Source organism: Chondrus crispus, genomic scaffold (genome assembly GCF_000350225.1).
Source record: "Chondrus crispus Stackhouse genomic scaffold, scaffold_357, whole genome shotgun sequence".
Taxonomy (NCBI): Eukaryota; Rhodophyta; class Florideophyceae; order Gigartinales; family Gigartinaceae; genus Chondrus; species Chondrus crispus.
Window position 1 is genome coordinate 19,017 of NW_005179246.1, and position 19,054 is coordinate 38,070.

The 19,054-nt window shown below is 49.7% G+C and overlaps 10 protein-coding genes; 5 read left to right on the forward strand and 5 right to left on the reverse strand.

Annotated features, from left to right (window-relative positions):
- Nucleotides 1–384: 384 nt before the first annotated feature.
- CHC_T00000535001 (hypothetical protein) lies at nucleotides 385–1,065 on the forward strand. Its single transcript, XM_005717863.1, has one exon. It carries the CDS (start codon nucleotides 385–387, stop codon nucleotides 1,063–1,065), a length of 681 nt encoding a protein of 226 aa, XP_005717920.1.
- A 23-nt stretch (nucleotides 1,066–1,088) lies between these two features.
- CHC_T00000536001 (hypothetical protein) lies at nucleotides 1,089–1,235 on the forward strand. Its single transcript, XM_005717864.1, has one exon. The coding sequence runs from the start codon at nucleotides 1,089–1,091 to the stop codon at nucleotides 1,233–1,235; it is 147 nt and encodes a 48-aa protein (XP_005717921.1).
- A 7,030-nt stretch (nucleotides 1,236–8,265) lies between these two features.
- CHC_T00000537001 (hypothetical protein) lies at nucleotides 8,266–8,382 on the forward strand. Its single transcript, XM_005717865.1, has one exon. It carries the CDS (start codon nucleotides 8,266–8,268, stop codon nucleotides 8,380–8,382), a length of 117 nt encoding a protein of 38 aa, XP_005717922.1.
- A 1,109-nt stretch (nucleotides 8,383–9,491) lies between these two features.
- CHC_T00000538001 (hypothetical protein) lies at nucleotides 9,492–9,946 on the reverse strand. XM_005717866.1 is given in 2 exon segments: nucleotides 9,492–9,589; nucleotides 9,590–9,946. The coding sequence occupies 1 exon segment, from the start codon at nucleotides 9,944–9,946 to the stop codon at nucleotides 9,590–9,592; it is 357 nt and encodes a 118-aa protein (XP_005717923.1). The 3' UTR covers nucleotides 9,492–9,589.
- Nucleotides 9,947–10,103: 157 nt separating this feature from the next.
- Nucleotides 10,104–10,595, forward strand: CHC_T00000539001 (hypothetical protein). Its single transcript, XM_005717867.1, has one exon. The coding sequence runs from the start codon at nucleotides 10,104–10,106 to the stop codon at nucleotides 10,593–10,595; it is 492 nt and encodes a 163-aa protein (XP_005717924.1).
- Nucleotides 10,596–10,728: 133 nt separating this feature from the next.
- On the reverse strand, nucleotides 10,729–10,938 carry CHC_T00000540001 (hypothetical protein). Its single transcript, XM_005717868.1, has one exon. The coding sequence runs from the start codon at nucleotides 10,936–10,938 to the stop codon at nucleotides 10,729–10,731; it is 210 nt and encodes a 69-aa protein (XP_005717925.1).
- A 1,664-nt stretch (nucleotides 10,939–12,602) lies between these two features.
- CHC_T00008551001 (Glycolipid sulfotransferase) lies at nucleotides 12,603–13,685 on the reverse strand. The gene has a single exon (XM_005717869.1). It carries the CDS (start codon nucleotides 13,683–13,685, stop codon nucleotides 12,603–12,605), a length of 1,083 nt encoding a protein of 360 aa, XP_005717926.1.
- Nucleotides 13,686–15,610: 1,925 nt separating this feature from the next.
- CHC_T00000541001 (hypothetical protein) lies at nucleotides 15,611–16,396 on the forward strand. The gene has a single exon (XM_005717870.1). The coding sequence runs from the start codon at nucleotides 15,611–15,613 to the stop codon at nucleotides 16,394–16,396; it is 786 nt and encodes a 261-aa protein (XP_005717927.1).
- A 657-nt stretch (nucleotides 16,397–17,053) lies between these two features.
- On the reverse strand, nucleotides 17,054–17,200 carry CHC_T00000542001 (hypothetical protein). The gene has a single exon (XM_005717871.1). The coding sequence runs from the start codon at nucleotides 17,198–17,200 to the stop codon at nucleotides 17,054–17,056; it is 147 nt and encodes a 48-aa protein (XP_005717928.1).
- Nucleotides 17,201–17,220: 20 nt separating this feature from the next.
- Nucleotides 17,221–18,504, reverse strand: CHC_T00000543001 (hypothetical protein). The gene has a single exon (XM_005717872.1). It carries the CDS (start codon nucleotides 18,502–18,504, stop codon nucleotides 17,221–17,223), a length of 1,284 nt encoding a protein of 427 aa, XP_005717929.1.
- Between the last annotated feature and the right edge of the window lie 550 nt (nucleotides 18,505–19,054).

Consider the following 19,054-nt stretch of genomic DNA (forward strand, 5'->3'; position numbering starts at 1 on the left):
CTCGTCGGCCTCGTCTGCGTCGGCCACCACCTACTTGCGCAACTCGTCCTACCCCACCATCTCCTTCTCCTCCTCAGGCTACACCGCCCTGCACAACTCGATGGCCTCGGCCCCGTCCCAAAAAAAGCGCCCCTCCGCCGCCTCCAAGACCGGCACCCTCTCGTCCCAGATCTCCTCCATCGAGTCCATCGACGCTGCCCCAGCGAAAACTATCGCCGATGTCGTCGCCCCGCACGCCGTCCCGCTCCAGGTCCTCGACGACAAATACCACGCCCTTTTGCTCCTCGTCAAGGCCCTCATTGGCGTCGTCTCAAATTCCGATGGCGTCATGGAGATTTGGCCCCCGGCTGCCTCGCCACTTTTATGAGCGCCTTGGGTACAGAAATGGAGCAAGCAGCTATCGAGGAGGGCGCTCAGTTGCTCGAGCTTAGCGGCTGGACCGAGGGCAAGCATGCTGTCACCAATCCCGACGGCTATTTACAAGAATGCGACCAAAATCCCCCACGCGGCGATACCTTTCTCTCCAATTTCGTCATGCTCAGACATCTCCCCGCCGTCATCTCTTTCGACATCGCCGCCACCAAGAAGATCCCAAAGAGCTGGCCCGCTATCGGCGACTATCTTTCCCAGCAAGTCGGCCATTCCTTCCCCGTACTTGCCTTGTTGAACCACTCGAGGGCCGTCAGGGCTATTGCCGGCTGTATTTGCCTCAACTTGGACGCCATCGTTTGCGGCATCGAGCCCGACGCCAAGTACCTCATGGACATCGTCTTCGCCGGCGTTAATCGCAACAGGCTCATGGCCAAGGAGTTCCGCAAGATGACCAAGCTCATGGTTGATTACTACGACGAGGACTGCATCAACGCCGTCTACGAGTTTTCCAAGGAGGACACCGATTTCTCAGTCGATTTCATGGACGCCCTCTCCGACTCAGCCTTGATGGACACTCCCTTGTCCGAGATGCAGGTCCGCATGCTATACATCGCAAAGGCCAGTTCATATGCCCCCACGAGGACAACCCAGGCCGTCGTCGACTCTACAAAAGCCCCGCGTTTCAATATATAAAATGCAGTAGAGGATAGATCTGCATGCTTTTTCCGCAGCACATCTTTCCTCGCCCTGCAATCTACACCTTGATCTTCACTATCCCTCCCATATGCCTGCATCGCCGCAACAAACTCGCGTCGGATAGGTCGGCACCGGCGTCATGGGGTGCGCCATGGCTAGTCATTTGATGACTGCCGGATACTCCTTAAGTGGAGCGGGTGGAACCGGCAGCAGAGTAGCTGGCGCGGCTCGTCGACCGGGAGCAAGCGGGCATGGAATACGGGGCGACCGTCGAGCTTTGGCCAGGCCGACTTTTACGCGGTGCTGGGGATCGAGTACGGGGCTAGCCGGGCAGATATCAAGCGGGCGTACAGACGCAAGGCGATGGAGCACCACCCCGACCGAGTTCGAGTGGGAGTGGTTGCGAGATGCGGCGATGGGCGGCATGCACCGCCCTTCGCATTTGACACTCGCGACGGGACAAGTCTTCCTCCCTCGGAGACAAACTCCTGTCACAGCGTGGGCTCGCGTGAGATGGAGACGTGGATGAGACGTGAGTCGCGGCTGCCGTGCCTCCCTCAAATCGTGACAGGATCGTGCTGTCTCCATGCTGTACTCAATCATGCTCGACAACGTCGTCCTCAGAAATTTCATCATCAAACAGTCCAACGAGCTTCTTGCTAGCTGGAGCGGTAGGGGCTAACGTAACATCAATAAATTCTTCCTCGTCATTCAACTCTTTTGGCGCAGATGGATCAAGGCTTGCGAAGAGGCGCTCGAACAATTCTCCTTGTTGAGCAGCAGGTAAACTTCCTTGAACAGACAGTAAAGATTTCATCTTGTCAAACTCAAGCTGCTTTTCCTTTAAAGCAAGCTCGCGGCTTGCCAGGGATGTCTTTCGCTCCTGCACATCAGCGTAGACGTCCGAGAATCTCGCACTGGACGCCGCAACGGCCTGTAGACTACTTACTGCACAATCCTCGACCTCAACCGCTTTCTTCTTTCCTGATAGAGCATCGCGCCGGGCTTTCTTGCCCGACCTGGTTCCTTCTGGCCTGGCCCTCCGAACTCGCGTATTCTTTGACGAGCTCGGGGTTGCACACGGAGTGTCAGCAGCACTGGAAGGAGCTCTTCCACCGACCTCTGCGATTCCGTCAGCCTCATTGTGAGGCTGAGGGCCTAATCCACATTCCTCCTCATCGGTAGTCCCGTGCTCCTCATAAAGGCCCCTGCATCAAGAATCAAGCTGTCTACTGCTCTGAGATGGTCGTAGCAATTCTTGTAAGGGAATGAATCCCCGATTCTGTAGTTCGGCGTTTGTATTATTGCGTAAATCTGTGAGGTGGCCATAGAAGTGGTACTGCGACGCTTGACTTTGTCGTTGTACATACAAGTTGCGATTCGCAGTAGGTCCTCTTTCGTGGGACCGCCAGTGAGATCCATATTCTCAAGTCTTTTCATTATCGTAGCAAACAGGACGCAAGCAGCTTTAACTTTCCCCCATTGCTTTTGAGCAGTTTGCGCGGAGCGGCCAGTCCAGCGCTGGGTGTCCATAGGGCAACTTGTTCTCTCAGCTGTACATGCGTGCGTTGGCCTGGCGCGCACAAATTATGCATGAATGCGGCGTCTATACGCTGCTGCAGTCATGGATGATCCTCTTGCGGCGTTCTCAGACACTGCGCTCTCAGCAACGCACAGGGCAAGATTCTCCTCGTCTGACCACCCCAGTCCCTTACCCTTTTTCCTCACTCTTACTGCCGAGTCATCAGTCCTAGTAACCACCTCAGCCATTGCCTGCACTTCTCAGAAGACGAGAAGGAGGGAGAAGATGGGAAATGTCCACGAGCGAAGGCTGCACGACACTCCTTTTTGCGTCCCACACTATTGATGGGACTTCAGTCAAAACAGCCCCAAAGCCATTTGGAAGAGCTTTGGTAGAGCTGTAAGCACATGAAATTCAGATGTTTTCTGTACCGTTACTATAGAACGAAGCTCGCCCAAACGGCGCTTTGGACAAAAATCTCGACCAAATAATTTTGGTTTGGAAAAGAATCCTTCCCAAATTCTAAACTTTAGGACAAATGGTGGCGCGGTGGGGTTCAAAATTTCTTCCATCGGTCCGAACTTTAATCCATCGGTCCAAACTTTAGTGGTTGGAACTTTAGGACAGAAATTTTGTTGGCAGTGGGGTCACCCTAAGTGATGATATCGTACAGTACTGGTGATCATCACTCTTTTTCTACGGAAAAAGAGTGATGATCACCATGAGTGAGTCACTCAGGGCCATTCCATTCATCGTGATTGGCAATCGTGCAATCACGCAATCACGCGATCACGACATTAATTTAACGTCGTTCTGCAAGTTGGAGCACATGATTAATTTTAAGTCGATTGTTTATTTCTTTAATGAACATGACCATTTTTTAGGAACCGTAATATAAACAACCAACCACAAGGGAGCAGGCACCATTTATTGACGTGATTGCGTGATTGCGTGATTGCCAATCACGATGAATGGAATGGCCCTCAGTCGGTGAGAGACGCCAATCAAATGTCGTGATTGAGTGGTTTTGAATGATAAATAGTGATACAAAATGAAAAATGGTGATGAGTGTCACTCACCACGTGTCAGGCAGTTACAAAGGTCTCGTTTCAAAATCATCTTGTGAACTACTGAACGGCTGCGAACGAAAATCATACTAACGGAACCGCTCTGGGGCAGTCTCTAGTAGGACAAAACCCAGTCCGAACAGTAGACTTGCGGCCGAATTAGAGGCGACTTACTGTTAATCCTAAATGGTGGCACACATCACTAATGCAGAGCATAGGGCTACCGTTTAGTCCATGTCCAAAAGAGCCGCGCATCAATCTGGACGCAAAACGGATCCAATTGTCAACAACAGGAGGCGATTCAGCGCATCACTTTACGGGGAATTCCTGCTTATTTGCTCTCTCTAGGTTTTATGTGATGCTGCACACTCACTAATTGCGGTACCGGTCCACTGCCCATGTCGCATGTCGACTGCCCAACGCATGCCGTCAGTCCACATAAACACTGCTACTTATTCAGGGACCTTTTTCCAAACGATGTAAACGTAGCGCCCTCCACGACCCTCTTTCAAGTCTTCCGTCATGCCCGACCATCCATCCGGAACTCGATGAAGCTTGCCGCCCCACAGCATTACATCCACAATCTTTTCTTTCACAGCCTTACAGTGCCAAATATCCAGAAAGCGGTAATCCCCACCTGCCCCCTTTGCCATATCCTCCTGGCCCCGATCCTTCGTCCAACCTTGAACCCCGCCACATATTACGACTTCGATTTTATCAGCTCCCTTAGAAAGGTCCTCCGTCCAAGAAGTTTCCAGAAACACATGTCGGCCGCCGAAGCCGCGATTGATGTTACCCCAATCTTTTTTCTGCACGTTTTTCGATTCGCCGGACGACCCCTCTTTATAAGGCATAAAATTCTTTGAATAGGTCATACCTCCATATGTACACACCTTGATATCCTTGAGATACCTTCTCACGGGTCGCACGTGCACCGGGATTTTCATTACGACTTCCTCGTTGATAGGAGGGATATCCGCCGAGGGCCAGACCTGCAGCTCACCGGTATCCCAGGAGACGGTAGGAAACTTAACTCTCTTTTCAAATACGTACACTGACTCACCAGGCTCAATGCTTATGGGCCCGATTTTCTCGCTCGTTCTCTTTGTCTCTGATTTTGTGTCAGAGGTCTCTTGCATGCTGGTGCTCACAACTGATGAAGTCCAACCGACCGTAGTATTTTGCAACACATTAAAGATTTAAGCGGGGCACTCACATTCAACGAGACTGAAACGGACTTCGAGCTGCTCTCTTCACGAGCAATACCTTCGACTTGGGTTCGAGACGTGGTGATCGAGCTCGAAATCTCTCTACTGTATGGAACAGCAGAATGGAATTGGGAAGGATTGATGAAACTGTCTTTCAGGTCCCATTCCATTTTCCCCTTGACCTCAATTTCATCGTCGGCCATGTCGGATGAGTGAAATAGCGAGGATGTGAAAGAAGACGGTCAAGATGCTTGGCAGACGGATGAACAACGTCAGAAGAAAGTGCTGATTTCGTTCGGATATCACCAAGTGGCAAGCACATGTTACATAGTGAGTAGGGAAGGCAGCAAGTGTGTGAAGCATCAGAAAAAAATGCAACAGAAGCCTGTCGCTGAGACTCTCTGTTCTTGTGACCATCAAAGTAGACATTGTGGATGTGAATGGATGCACTTGCAGTGGCTCGTGACTTGAAAAAGGGGCAAGCGTGCTGTTGTGGCAAGACTGTGCTCGGTTGGACCAAACAGCCGTGTACGAGAGGATTGGGAAGTCAAACGCAAACTGAAAATCTGGCGTTGTGGGGACAGGTCCTGACGCGGTGAAAAAAAGGTTCTTTCGACAGAAGTGTATGTAACTTTACAGGACTGGTTGCTACATCGGTACGGTGGTTGGGCGGCGGTTGGGCGGCGGTTGGGGTGATTCGGAGGTTGGTGGTGAGGCTGCAGAATAGGTCAGAGCGGAGGGGATTCGTGAGTACAGTATGTCTGAAAGCATTTCTGCGGTTGGGAGGTGCGTGAGCTGGATGCTTTCTTTGCGTGCGTAGTGAGACAGGAAGTGATGTCGGAGGTCAAAGTACCGTAGTTGGGGTCTCGCGGTAGGGCCGGTATTGTGGGCGACCAAGATGTGGATTGGTTGTCTATCAGGACTGTGCAGTGCACAGTGTCACATGTCACGAAGGGTGTAGGAATATACCGTGGTTTGCATAGTCGAGCAGAAATGTCAGGTTTTTGATTGTGATCCTGTCGATCTAGTCCCGAGATGAACAAAGAGAGTTAGAGAAAGGTAAAGTTTACTCGGGCTACCAGATCGCGCTTCGCTCACCCTTACCGTACAGTGTTCAGTAGATCTCGGGAAACGCCAAGATCATCTGTAGTGGTCATTTCAGTAGTTTCGTCCGACACCGCCCCTCCATCGTCACACCCATTTGCAACAGAAGTTTACTCCGAAAGGTCGAAGCCCCCTTTTTACTCAAGTCTCCTCATTTCCCTACACTAAATAGCCGAGCTACAGGGCGGCCGTAAAACCGAATCTACTCAATCTTCCTCCCTCCACGTCAGCCATCCTTGCCTACAGCCCGGCTGTGCTCAGGGCCGAGGCTCAGGCACATTCTGTCCGGGCTGTTTCACGCAGAAGGCGGCACTGTTGTAATTGATTAGGAATGTGTGGTGATGTCTTTTATTACTGACGTAACAGTCGTGAGATCCTGCTCGACTGAAACTCAAGATGAGATACAGTGTTTGGAGAATGATTGGACAACAACATTCACAGCCAAATCAGATGCGTAGTATGTCGATTTTATTTGCATGTGCGGGGTTACGTATGCTACGAAACCTACTTACTGTTGTAGTGGAAGAAGCAATAGTAGGCTTATGCAGCGTTTATTGCATGGTTGATATGTAAGGTCCCCTGCTGATAGATTGGGCCGCATCTTTTTAGTGTTTCACGATTTGAGCAGGTTTTACGTGAAACTTGCGTATATAAGGGTGAGCGTAACTCGCCTTAAGAACTGTTGCAGTAGAACAAGCTACAAGAAGGAAAGCCTTTCGTTCTCCGCTGCGCTACTGAGTTCTACTCGCAACAGGCACGGCGATTCCCTGATGTGTCAACAGCTCCCTTCATATTTCGATCCGCCAGGCATGCCTCTCGCTGATTCGGCGAGAGCACCCCACGTGTCCGAAAACAATAGAAAATAAACTCTCCGGCTCATCTGGGGGAGCACTGTTTTGCTGGTGTCAACACCCTGGATCCCAACGCTCGCTACCGTTATGATTGTTACACCCCATTAGGCCCTGCCGCTGCTGTGGCGGCAGGGGCCGCCAGCGCCGGAACCTCGGCAGCCACCGAGGGGCGAGCACAGTAGAGAAGTAATCTTGACTATGTATGCTATATTCCGACAACCCGGAGGGCGCGGGGTCACAGAGAGGGCCTTCGCCGCCGAGCTAAAAAATGCACCGGAGTGCCAACTGTAGTCTAGTACCCTTAGTATCCTTCCCTGTCATACCTCAACCGTCGCCACCTGGACAGATTTCTGCCCTCGGTGCAAAAGTGAAGAGCGTCACCAAGCACTGGGAGGTGATTATAGTATAATCAGTGATTACCGTAGGATAGAGGGCAGAGAGTGTGGAGGCGCAGGCCTGATTGAGGGCCAGTCCTAACAGGCGCTTTTCTTTTCTTTTGTTTTCCTTCAACCAGTTGCGGTCACGCTATTGGCCGGATCATTTCATTAAATTAATCGCACGCCACAACGAATGCTACACAGAACCACTGTAATGCTTGGTAATTCTGCGAACTGGTCGAAATCCATTGGCTAAAGGAAGTACCAATCCACACCCAGTCCATATGCACACTACTAAAATTCCATGGACTCGATGCGGTGCAGTGGCACTTGCAGTACAATGAAAGGGTGGAATTAAATCCAAATACGAGCACATGCAGATCAAAACATTAGTTCTCTCAACATTACAAACCAGACACAGTACCTTCTCCCGCCATTTTATGTGCACAACTCGGCCCTCCCCCGCCTCGACGCCCACGTGAAATTTGCGACAGTCGTTTGCTAGCATTTTACACTCTGTTTAGGAAACGGAGCACCACCGGACGGCAGAAGGGTACCCAGAGTTCAGCACCCAGAGTTCAGCTTTTTGAAATCAAATGCCTCCTTGGCATCGATCATGAAATGGAGAGAAGCCGGGGAGGCTGCTCTCTAGTTCATGATCGATGATGAAGTGGCTTCGCCGAAATCCCTTTCCTGTGAACCACCCCGCCCTCGCTCCCTCCCCCCCGCCACCAACCCCCCTTCCCCCCCAAATAAGACCACGTCCCCTCCTCCCCGCCACCCCTACCTCGCGCCCGACCACCACGCCCCATCACCATCTTCCTCACCTCCTCAGTACCGTGACCAACACACATCCTCCGACATGCTATTGTCCCCGCCACCGCGTCATCCTCCTAACATCGACACCGACACAGTCTCTCCCCGCACCCTCCATCCCTTCCATATCTTTCGTTTCATATCTCAATCCAGCCCAGTTTTGGTCATGCACATCGAGGGACCTCATTATAGCAACACGTCGTCCAGCTTTGCTTTTGTCGAGCTACAGGGAGTCAGACTGGGGCCATGTGCATGCGCGAGGAGGCGTTGCTGTACCTTCCATGCTGCATGGATCTGCAGACCGTCCAGACTCTGTTCCATTTCCGAGGAGTGGAACTATGGGATGGCATTACAGTAAAAACTATATAACTATATAAATATATTGTCCAGAATTGACCCTTTTCCAGAATTGAACCAGCGAGAACGGTACAGCAAGTGTATTGCCAATTCTTAGTTGTGCTGGTCCCTTATTATGGATGTCCATTATTGTCCATTGTCCGCAACCAAATTCGTCTTCTTTTCACGGAGCGTTCTACTACTTGTTTAGTACTGGTGCTACCAGAAGGGAGCTGCAAGGAGCTTCCTTTTGGTTTTCAGACTCACTTTTCTTATCAAATGGTGGCAAGGTGGGACTGGGACTTTTTTTAGCAATGGCTTTGAGGCAAACTTTTGATCGCAAAACCACTCTGTAATCATCTGGAGATAGTGTCGTTTGTGGCTGATGGTTAATTTGTTGCCTCTTGAGATCAAAAATGGCCTGAGATGGTTGGCTCTGGCTTTTATTATTCGCATTCTACAGGATACCCTTGAAACCCTCAATGGAATTTAGAGTTATACCTACGGCTAAAAAGCTGTAGCAGTCTGGTGCTGTCATGGACGTCACTATTTGTGGCGATTACAGCGAAACTGTCACAACCCAAGACATTGGTTCTCATTGGTGAACTGCCTGGTGCGGCTGGCCTCGATTCGTTTGGACGCCAGCGACCTACGCTCAATTTCAATTCTACTATACCCTAGTGAATACTAACGTAAGGGAGACATGTCGTAGTGCAAAAAATCTGAGTTTTGTTGTAAAGGGGGGTTGCTGGTGTTGTCGGACAGTGACAAAAAAATCGGACATGCAAAATATTTTGAAAAATATCTCCGACACGGGCCAAGGAGCACCGCCGCGCGTAACAGCGCCAGATAGTGCGCCGTATATCAGAACGACGTGGTTGAAATTAAAGAAAAAATATCTCAATCGATTGCTTACGGCTTTCTACGTATAAGTGTGCAACAACCCAAAAATACAAAATAGGCGGACTTTTCTATTTTTTATTTATTTGCTTGGATGTCCGATCTTAGTGCTCGGTTGAGGTGCAAAAGTGTCCGCGCGCTTCAATATCACTCCTCTTCTGTGTCCGTGGTTGTTTTCGCCAAGTCCCAGTGGACGACAGGCTGAGAGTGTCCCCGTCGCAAAACATAAAAAATGGTGATTGCTTGACAATTACAAGTACTTTTTCCTTTTAATATTGAGGTTTTTGTCCGACGTCTCCAGCACCCCCCCCTTTACACGCCTAATGTCATTCCCCAAGACTTAAACATGTTTGGTTTGCAAGCAATGTACGACCGTTCCATTATCCCAGTTACCACAATTTCCCTCCGCCACATGGCCTTTGGGCTGGATTACCCCGTGTCCCGAAATGCATGCCGCATTGTGAGTGACTATGCAGGCTACATGTGTTTGAAGCATGATGGACCTCACCAAACCAACCTGGACTCCCGCCCGCGTCGCAATCGATGTGGCTGTTGCTGAATCAATATTGTACACATCTGGGGGATGGCGACATCTCTCCGAGATTGAGAGAGGAATAGGCAACACGCAAGTGCCTTGACGCACCTTTCCCATACACGCACAGCCGGAAAACCTTCCTGCTTTCGCGTTGTTCAACATGAGTCATGCGTTAGTCTGATTATCGAGGGTCTCTTTGATACCGATGCAAGCCACTGATGAGAGCACAAGCATTGCACCGATTGCCGGTATCATTGTCAACCGTTCACTTAGAAAAATCAAACCTAACAAGAACCCCAGAGGAACGCTCGCGCTGCGAATGACGAGGGCAGGGCCAGGCCTAGTGACTTGCATTCCGCTGTTGACACAGACTTTGAGGAAAAATCCCAGGAATCCGGTGGTTACCGCTATGGTGGTACCGGTTGCGCTGCTTCGAATTGCGTTGATGTCGTTCATGTCCACCACCAGGAGGCAGATAAGTGACAAACTCACCCCGATAGAGAATACGTGTAGCATAAAATGGACATGCTGTCCCATGGACCTCAGTATCACAAACCCGGCAGAAGCGATGACAGCAGCCATCAGCGTGGCGACGACGCCAAATACCGCTTCGGGGTGGGAACCCAGAGCTGTCGGACGTGTAACCAGTGATACGCCTAGAATGTTAAGGACGAGGATGCCAAAGTCGGAGCGTGTGAAGGGCTCTGAGAGGAAGATGACGGCTAGCATAGTGGTTATGGATGGCACGGTGGCAAACAGCGTGAGGACGAGGCCTACTGGGATGCGTGCAATGGCGACGTTGCCAAGGTAGACGGAATAAGCAGCGCAAAAGCCTCGTATCCCGAGGCGTACGAGTTGTCCCAGCGGCATAGCGGACGTTTTGAAAAGGTTGAAGCGGATGAGATAAATGGTTGAAAGAGTCACATACACGATTGCGCTCATGATCAAGGATGTAGATGGCGGGAATTGCAGAGCGGTTTCGATGATGCGAACGAGAAATTCGCGCACAGCCTCAAACACTGCGGAGAAGAACATGAGTAGGTAGCCCTGGGACTGCGTGAGACCGGGTCCATCTGGCAGGGTTTGTTCCGAAGTGGTGGTTTTGGCGAGGAGTGGTGTTTGTTCGGAGGAAGGGCCGACTGCAAGTTGGACATGCATGGCGTCGAGGATTGGAGAGGGGGGGGGGAAGAGTTGGGGCGGTACGCGGCGGCGGTATGGGTTATGTAAGGTTATTATGGCAGGAATTCACCTTCACCTCAAGAGACGCTCCATAAGAGTGTACAGTACAGTACTGTACCCTTGGTACTGTACTGTGTGATAACTGCGTCTACTGTAACAACATACAGTAGTGTTTTATGTTTTTCGGAGTCGCCCAGTGGGCGACTCCAATAACTGCGTACATACAGTACTGTTTTTGTGTTTTTCGGAGTCGCCCAATGGGCGACTCCGAAAAAACATAAATTGTGTCCTTGATTCATGCAGAGTTTCATTTGTACCCAAGGGTACCCTTGATTATTCCAAATTCGAATGGCGTTACCTGGATGCACTATTTTGCGCGATCATATCGATCAGCTTTTTCATACCTACGTACACCTCGAAAAAAATGGAGCCATTTTGACCTCCCAATGTATGTATGCCCAGAACGTATGCCCAGAATGTATGCCCAGAATGTATGCCCAGAATGTATGCCCAGAATCTGGGCATACTGTACCCTTGGTACCTGTGTACAGTATTACGATCATTGGGACGTGATGTGACGGAAGCCAGTCGTGCAATAATAATGCCCCATGACCTGACCGCGCTCCGCCTGCAGAATGCATTCGGTATGACAAGGGCCGAATGGCAGTTGGATCCGCCGGCATCTATTTCCCTAGTTGCGCCTGCATCAAGAGATAGATTTATTGATGCTGTAATAATAATATTATTATTAATATCTACCGACGACGGCGCTGCAGAGTCGCGCGCACCAGATTCCGATTTTGAAAGCAATATAAACTGTCGAGTGACCAGGTCAATTCTGACCACATACAGTACTTGAGGGCAGAGCGCTATCGCTTTTGTGGTGCAAGAACTGACGGACCGCAAGGACAGACTGTCCGCATTACAGTCTGTCACACGCGGTATTTACACCCACGAGACGGCGACGACGAGTAAAGACCGAACCATGAGGATTACGATTTATCAAGAACGATGGCCTCTTCTTTACTCGTGATCTGTCTTCCTCTACACTAAGTCTAGTGTCTAGACGACAAGCAATTTGACCTCATATGAGGTCAGTCATGGCCTCATATGAGGCCAGCTTTTTTTTGCAAAAATATATAAATTAAATCGAAACTTTAAAACATTCAGTTTGGACACCATTTCTTTAACGTATACGCGCTCGGCAATAACATCTTGCAAAACATTGGGATGGCGGTTGTCAATGCACAGAGAGACTAAGAATCTAATGAAGTATCAATGATGAGTTGACTTTTTAAACAGGCGTTTTGGTTTCGAAGATATCAACATAAAACGTTTTGAGGTTGGTCAAAAAAGGCTCCTTTTTGGGCATTTTAAAAATGGCTGGAGAAGACGTGCAGATCTCACCAAACTCCACCCTTCCACAACGCAGAAGTTAACTGCCGTGTCGAGAGTATCTTTTTTCCATCTTGTTGAGCTAGCACAAGTCGAGAAAAATAAGTTGAAAAGTGACCTCATATGAGGTCAAATGGCCTCATGTGAGGTCATTTGTCACCTAGACACTAGCGGTCTCACTCCGTCGTCGGTGGATCATGGTGCGTGTCTTATGTGTGCTATGTGTCCACGTGTATGGGTATCATCACAGCTTTCGCTGCTTGGATCCTACAGCCCTCTTTAGTTCATCGTAACTTTCAATTCCAAAAGTGGCCTTCATCTGCCGACGGTACTCAACGAGATACTTCTCTTTGATTTTCATTCCGGTAAAACCTTCGCGGACAGCCGGCCTCACTTTTGACGCCGTTTCCGCTGTTCCAAACACCTTTGCGTCTAGGATGGACTTGAACCGATTGTCAGCACACATGTACTCCCGACTGCATCTTTTCACAACCGTATTCAAGCCGTCCTCCGTCAGTGTACGACCCATGAACGCGGCCACGCTCTCGGCCGCTGTAGCACAGTCTTTGACGATGTTTTCGTAAAATAGAATCAACACGTTACGATGCTCCATCAAGTCAACCCAATCTTTTGTGTGTTTGAACCAGGGGCCCATCGGACCCTTGTTCGGGTTATTTCTCGTGCTATATACGGCGTTGGCCTCTGAAGACCCAAATGCTCCAGAGCTCAACAACGTGGATGGCAGCAACCCGAGCAGGTCTCTTTCCACGGTTTCATCGAAAACATCACGTTTCACAGACTCCTCACAAATCGAATGCCCATCTAAACGGTAGTTTTCAAAGGTGAAGTCTAGCCAACTACCGGGAAATTTCAGAGGGTCGCGCAAAACCACAACATGTTTCTGTCGTCGAATGTCAAAATTGTTGGCCGTGGCATGTGTCTTGAAAACGCGCGGAGAAGACAGAACAGGGGGTACGCCCATCTGCGGCATAAAGTCCAGCCACGGGGCCACCTCACAGATGTCAGCAAATTTGGTGCCAAATGGGTCTTGGGGCGGTGCCCCGCCAGTCGCCACCAGCACTTGATAGCATAGCTGTTGCGTTAGAGTCGTACCAGCTTTCGGAAACGTCGTAACAATAACATCCGTGGGGCTTGGATCGTACAGATCCAGGCCAGTAGCCTTTGGGAACTTTTTCCGGTTCTGAGCCAACCAGGCAAACAGTTGTTTCGCATCTCTCAAACCCCGTACCTTTCGATCCATTTCATCCAACATGTTTTGGTTTCCGTCCGGAACGGATCTCTGGAAAGGGATCGAGATTGTTTGCATCTTGCTTGCAAAAAAGTTTGGTTGCGTTAGTTGATGAGGGACAATGTGAAGATGCGGCATTGGAGGTGAAGAACTCATGCCGACCAGGAACGGTGGCTTTGTTCTAAATGTTCTAACCGGCTTTCGTTCTACATCTATGTCAGGAGCAGCTATGATAATTTTTATGGAATGATTCCGATGCTCTGTTTCGAAAGCCTGCAAAGATGCTTTGCTTCAATCGCAAGAGCTGTGCACACGAGTTTTTGTGGCCCACAAAGTTCGTGGTGCCACGTGCTTGGGTCTCGAATTTCCCGTATTGCCGTGCTTGCCAGCAGGTGCAGTTTGGATTGCTTGTAGAGCGTCTAGAAGAGTAACGTCAGCATATTTTAACAATGCAGGCTGATCGCAACTGTATAAAGCTTGGAAGCGGAGAGGGACGAATTCAATGTCAAACGTTGAAACAATTTGCATCAAATGAAAAAGTTGAAATCAGAACAAGTTGGGCGAACAAATTCCATTCTTTTTGTTTCAATCGCAAGAGCTGGGCACACGAGTTTTTGTGGCCCACAAAGTTCGTGGTGCCACGTGCTTGGGTCTCGAATTTCCCGTATTGCCGTGCTTGCCAGCAGGTGCAGTTTGGATTGCTTGTAGAGCGTCTAGAAGAGTAACGTCAGCATATTTTAACAATGCAGGCTGATCGCAACTGTATAAAGCTTGGAAGCGGAGAGGGACGAATTCAATGTCAAACGTTGAAACAATTTGCATCAAATGAAAAAGTTGAAATCAGAACAAGTTGGGCAAACAAATTCCATTCTTATCAGATCAGTTATGGCACCTAGGCAGTGGCTGTCACATCACACAATAGAGAGGCGGCATTTCTAGACACCATCAGCGCAGCACGAACCTGAGATAGAGAGCTTCGGACAAATGAAAAAAGAAATTTCAGCCCTTGAAGCGATGTTTGTTACGAATATCAATGTAGAAGCGTATGCCTCCGGATGCCATCGTCCCAAAATACAAATAGGAATCGGTTCAAGATAGTAGCGGCTGCCTTGTGACGCCATATACAGTGTGCGAAACGCAAATAAATACGCGAAACGCCATGTAGGATCTGAATCGTGAGAAGTTGGCCTGTTTCTCGGCAGTCACCAGGGCAGGAAGTGGACCTGCGTGTCGAGAAGAAGCGGTGATTCTGGATGCAGTTGTGGGATGAATACAGTCATAGTCATAGATGCAGTCATAGACGTCGAAGTGTGGGTCTTTATGACTGTATTCATCTCAGAGACGTCGAAGTGTGGGTCTTATAACTGTATTCATCCCACAACTGCATCCAGAATCACCGCTTCTTCTCGACACGCAGGTCCACTTCCGTTACAGTATGCGGTATGCAGTTCAATATCATATACAGGCTGGAATCGCTGCTCCGCAGCCGGTAGCTGACGAACGCATGCAGTAATCGAGCATATGCAGAAACCCTGGGTGTTTCACAGAAAAACTTTGCTTTCTGATGCTATTTGAAAAAATGGCCAAGACTAACTGCATCTATCAGAGTGGACACGTTGGAACCAATCACTCTAAGAACTCCATAGTAAACACTTGCCTTTCTCCCGCCCAAAACCACACTTGTACGACATCAACTGTAGCCTTTTCAACATAAATACCCAACGTAAAACGCCAAGCCTACACTAGTCAACGCCGTCTGTGAATGTATCTGACTTCTCACATTTGATTACAACCGCCCACCTACCACAACGACTTCGCCTGACAGGTTGCACCATACAATGTCTACCGCTGTAGAGCCAGCCTCTCACTGGGAAACTTTATGGGACCCCGTCAGAAAGAATGCCACCGTGGCGACCGCTGTTCGTGCAGCAACGCTCGTCTTCAAGAAATGTGAATTAAAAGAAGCCGCAGCTGGTATATCCGACCCCGCAATGAACGCTGAAATGCTTGCTACAGCCGCCTTCAGCGGCGTGAAATCCAGAGAGGATTCCCTTGCTGATAAGACGGCTGTGCTGCCTGTCGAGCTTGACCGCTTCGTCACTCTGTGTCAGCGGCGCAGCCGCGACCGCGAGCCTCTGCAATATCTCGTCGGTGAGTGGGATTTCCATGGTGTCAAGATCGCTGTGCGTGCACCAGTCCTTTTCTTGCGCCCCCCAGCAGAGAAGATTGTGGATCTTGCTTTGGAATACGCGAATCGTCCTGGAAAAAAAGGCATAAAAAATGAGTGCCACCTTCTGGATGGCGGATGCGGTAGTGGCGCCATTATCATCGCGATCCTGAGTAAGATGAAGAAATGGACTGGTGTGGGCTTCGATATCGCTGAGGAAGCAACCAAACTAAGCGAAGAGAACGTAGAACGTCACAAGATGACAGATCGTGTTAAAATCATGCAATGCACCATGGATGAACTACAAGATGAGCGCGTATTCGATATGTTTGTGGGATGCCCGCCGTACGTTCCCGATAAGGATCTTTCTGATCTTCCGCCGGAAGTAGTAAATCACCAGGACCGGCGCGCTGTAACAGCCGGCACAGACGGTATGGATGTCATTAGGGAATTCTTGAAACATGCACCCCGTGTAGTACGCAGCGGTGGCCCTGTCTTTATGGAAATTTATCCGCCGCTCGCTCCCAAGTTAGAAGCTATACAGGTTGATGGTTTAGAATTTGTTCGATGTTACACCAACTTGCATGAGAAGTCCTACTATTATGAGTGGATTGTGCTGTGAGATAATGGGCTAACGCGTTAGAGCGGAACTGGGATAAAGCATTAAAATGACTCTTGGACCAGTTGCGATGAAAGGACATGCATATCGAAGACCAGATCCCAGCTACGCAATGATGCAGCCCCCAAAGTCCAGAAACGGCTCTCCACGAAAAGGCGGTGATGCAGCTGGGTGAACAGCTCGAAATGTTATTGTTAACTCCACACAACTCGACTGATACTCTGCTTTCTTCGAAACCGTTGATCGGTTCTCTAAGTTGTAATGCGACATAATCCCACTTTACATAATGAATCGTACTACGAATTTACATGGCCGAATGACGCTTTTAAAGTTTAAGAATATCCTGCTGTGCGTAGTTACCCAGAGTAGTTCCTGGTGAGAAGTCATTAGAAAGAATTCTAAATTTATTCTTCGACATCCGCATTTCGGTTCGCGTCATTGTTGCATGGGCCTGGCCCGGTCGTAAAATGGGCTGCAAGAAATTGCTTTCTCGTCTTCTGGCCCGTTATTCACGCTAGGATTATGTAATCTGTAGACAGCCAATGGCGCACTGAAGCATGCAGGATTCCCGAAATGAAAGACGATTCGAAAAATGACAGCACGGAAGCAAAATACTCTGGATCCGGTACGGTAGACCTGATTGAGTTGGGCAAATGATGGTTACGTAATAAAGATGTTGATCTTGATTTCCTGTAGAATGGGACACGACGATGAAACGACCATGTCGCGAAAACAGGGGGCTGTGCTTGGACAGCCGGATAAGTTTACCTTGACCAACGGACCAACGCCGTGGTCGCCTAAAAACATAGAGAACACTGCGACATCTTTCACCGTGTGCACACCCGCCTGGTCAAAACTTTAAGGATTTGAATCAAGTGGTCCATATGTTCCTTTGTCACATTAACGTTCATAGGGAAAGACTTTAACGCGAAAATCTCACTTTGAGTGACTTTGACGTCACCATCGGGATACTGCGTTTTGCGAAACCCGGAAGAGTAGTTACAGCACGGGGCGTACAATCCGTCAATTTTTTGCCCGCTTCTCACAAATTCCCAGATTTGGTCTGCGAGGTCCTTTTGCAATGCGTTATGGCGGTCCAGCTCGGCGCGCGTTTTCTCGCTTGCATCGGACATCTCTTTTGCATATTGCCGTTCCGCATCGATGCCCTCCGGATAAACGCGAAACACAGTCACCAGCCCGCAGTCAGCCGCATTGCAGCACGTGATCGATGGTTCAGATTTAATGATCGAGCGCAGATAGCGCGACATCTCTACGACGCCTCCGAGAATAACACGAAAGCCTGCCAATCCAAAGTAATTTAGCGTAGCCCATGCTGCAAGTGCTGGGGCAGCGGAGCGAGATACCTCTAAGGAGTACAAACCCGGATTGTATGGAGTGCGATTGTGGATGTAGGCAGACTTTGTGCGACTCATAGTGCTTTCAAAGTGCGCGAAATCGCGGACCATGAACAAAGAGGTTGTGTACGGGGCCCAGCCTGTCTTGTGAAAATCGATAGCGATTGCATCTGCGTGCTGTATCGTTGACATTTTCTCATAGGTGACACGGAGAGCGTTGTTCACATCATGCGAGAACTGGAGGGGGTTGGCTTCAAAATCGTAGCCGCGAAAGGAGAGGAATGCCCAACCGGAGACGGAATCGCAATAAATGAGGGGCTTGTTAAACCCGGGGGGGTTAGGGTACTTTTCAACGAGTGCTGCCACCTTGTCAACAGGATCAATTGCCATAGCGTCTGTGGTTCCCATTGTGCATACAATGGAGACGACCGGTATGTGGTCCCTCTGGCAAGCCTGCAAGCGAGCCTCCAAATCGTCCATGTCCATCTCATTGTAAGGTTCTGTGGTTGCGACCTCGACGACAGATTCTGTACCAAGGCCGAGCCAGTCTGCAGTGATCTTGCTGGCGTAATGTCCCTGCTGAGAGCAGATAATGTTTACCCGTGTGGAGTAGAGGCCGTTTGTGCGGATGTCTCGGTTGCTCATCACTGAATTGAGTGCGTATTTGATGCCGTAGAGATAACATCCCGCTCCGCCATATGTGAAGATGCCGCCGGAATGAGCTGGATCCCATGCATCGATCAAGCGAGTGATCATTGCGATGCTTTCTTTCTCGGCGCGGATCGTGTTCCAAGCGCTATGCCCCGCGATGAAATTTTGGGACGTACAGTTTGCGAGCAATGCGGCGATAATGGCTGCTTTGTTTGGATGCGGGATGACGTTGAACTGAAAGTGAGGATGTGCTGTGTTGTTCATACCGTCGAAAAGAGCAACGAGTTGGGACACGACAGTGTCGAGGGGGGTGGTGTTCTCCGCGATGGTGGCAGCGGTCGTGGTGACATGAGATGCGAACTCAAGAGGGTTGCCGTAGAAGACGGGACAATCTGGCTTGTTGTGCTTCAATTCGTCGAGAAGAGCGAGGGCATGAGTGACTTCTGAACGGAAGGGGTCTTTCGGATTTGCGTAATAGCAAGGGAAGGCGTTTGTCATCTGTTGACGGAGACGAGCCCATGCTGGGCACTCCGTGGTCCTAGGGACATCACGGGGGCTACCGCTACTTTCGACGCCTCGATGAAAGTCGTTTTGAGCATCCATCGAGCTGCCACAGGAACGACCGAGGCTCCGAAGTGAGGAGAGATAGTTTTGT

Excerpts from the sequence above, each read along its gene's own strand:
- CHC_T00000541001 (XM_005717870.1), top strand. The coding sequence starts at position 15,611 with ATGCTTGCTACAGCCGCCTTCAGCGGCGTGAAATCCAGAGAGGATTCC.
- CHC_T00000542001 (XM_005717871.1), bottom strand. The coding sequence starts at position 17,200 with ATGTTTTTAGGCGACCACGGCGTTGGTCCGTTGGTCAAGGTAAACTTA.
- CHC_T00000538001 (XM_005717866.1), bottom strand. The coding sequence starts at position 9,946 with ATGTTGAACAACGCGAAAGCAGGAAGGTTTTCCGGCTGTGCGTGTATG.
- CHC_T00000536001 (XM_005717864.1), top strand. The coding sequence starts at position 1,089 with ATGCTTTTTCCGCAGCACATCTTTCCTCGCCCTGCAATCTACACCTTG.
- CHC_T00008551001 (XM_005717869.1), bottom strand. The coding sequence starts at position 13,685 with ATGCAAACAATCTCGATCCCTTTCCAGAGATCCGTTCCGGACGGAAAC.
- CHC_T00000535001 (XM_005717863.1), top strand. The coding sequence starts at position 385 with ATGGAGCAAGCAGCTATCGAGGAGGGCGCTCAGTTGCTCGAGCTTAGC.
- CHC_T00000539001 (XM_005717867.1), top strand. The coding sequence starts at position 10,104 with ATGACGAGGGCAGGGCCAGGCCTAGTGACTTGCATTCCGCTGTTGACA.
- CHC_T00000543001 (XM_005717872.1), bottom strand. The coding sequence starts at position 18,504 with ATGATCACTCGCTTGATCGATGCATGGGATCCAGCTCATTCCGGCGGC.
- CHC_T00000537001 (XM_005717865.1), top strand. The coding sequence starts at position 8,266 with ATGCGCGAGGAGGCGTTGCTGTACCTTCCATGCTGCATGGATCTGCAG.
- CHC_T00000540001 (XM_005717868.1), bottom strand. The coding sequence starts at position 10,938 with ATGTCCAACTTGCAGTCGGCCCTTCCTCCGAACAAACACCACTCCTCG.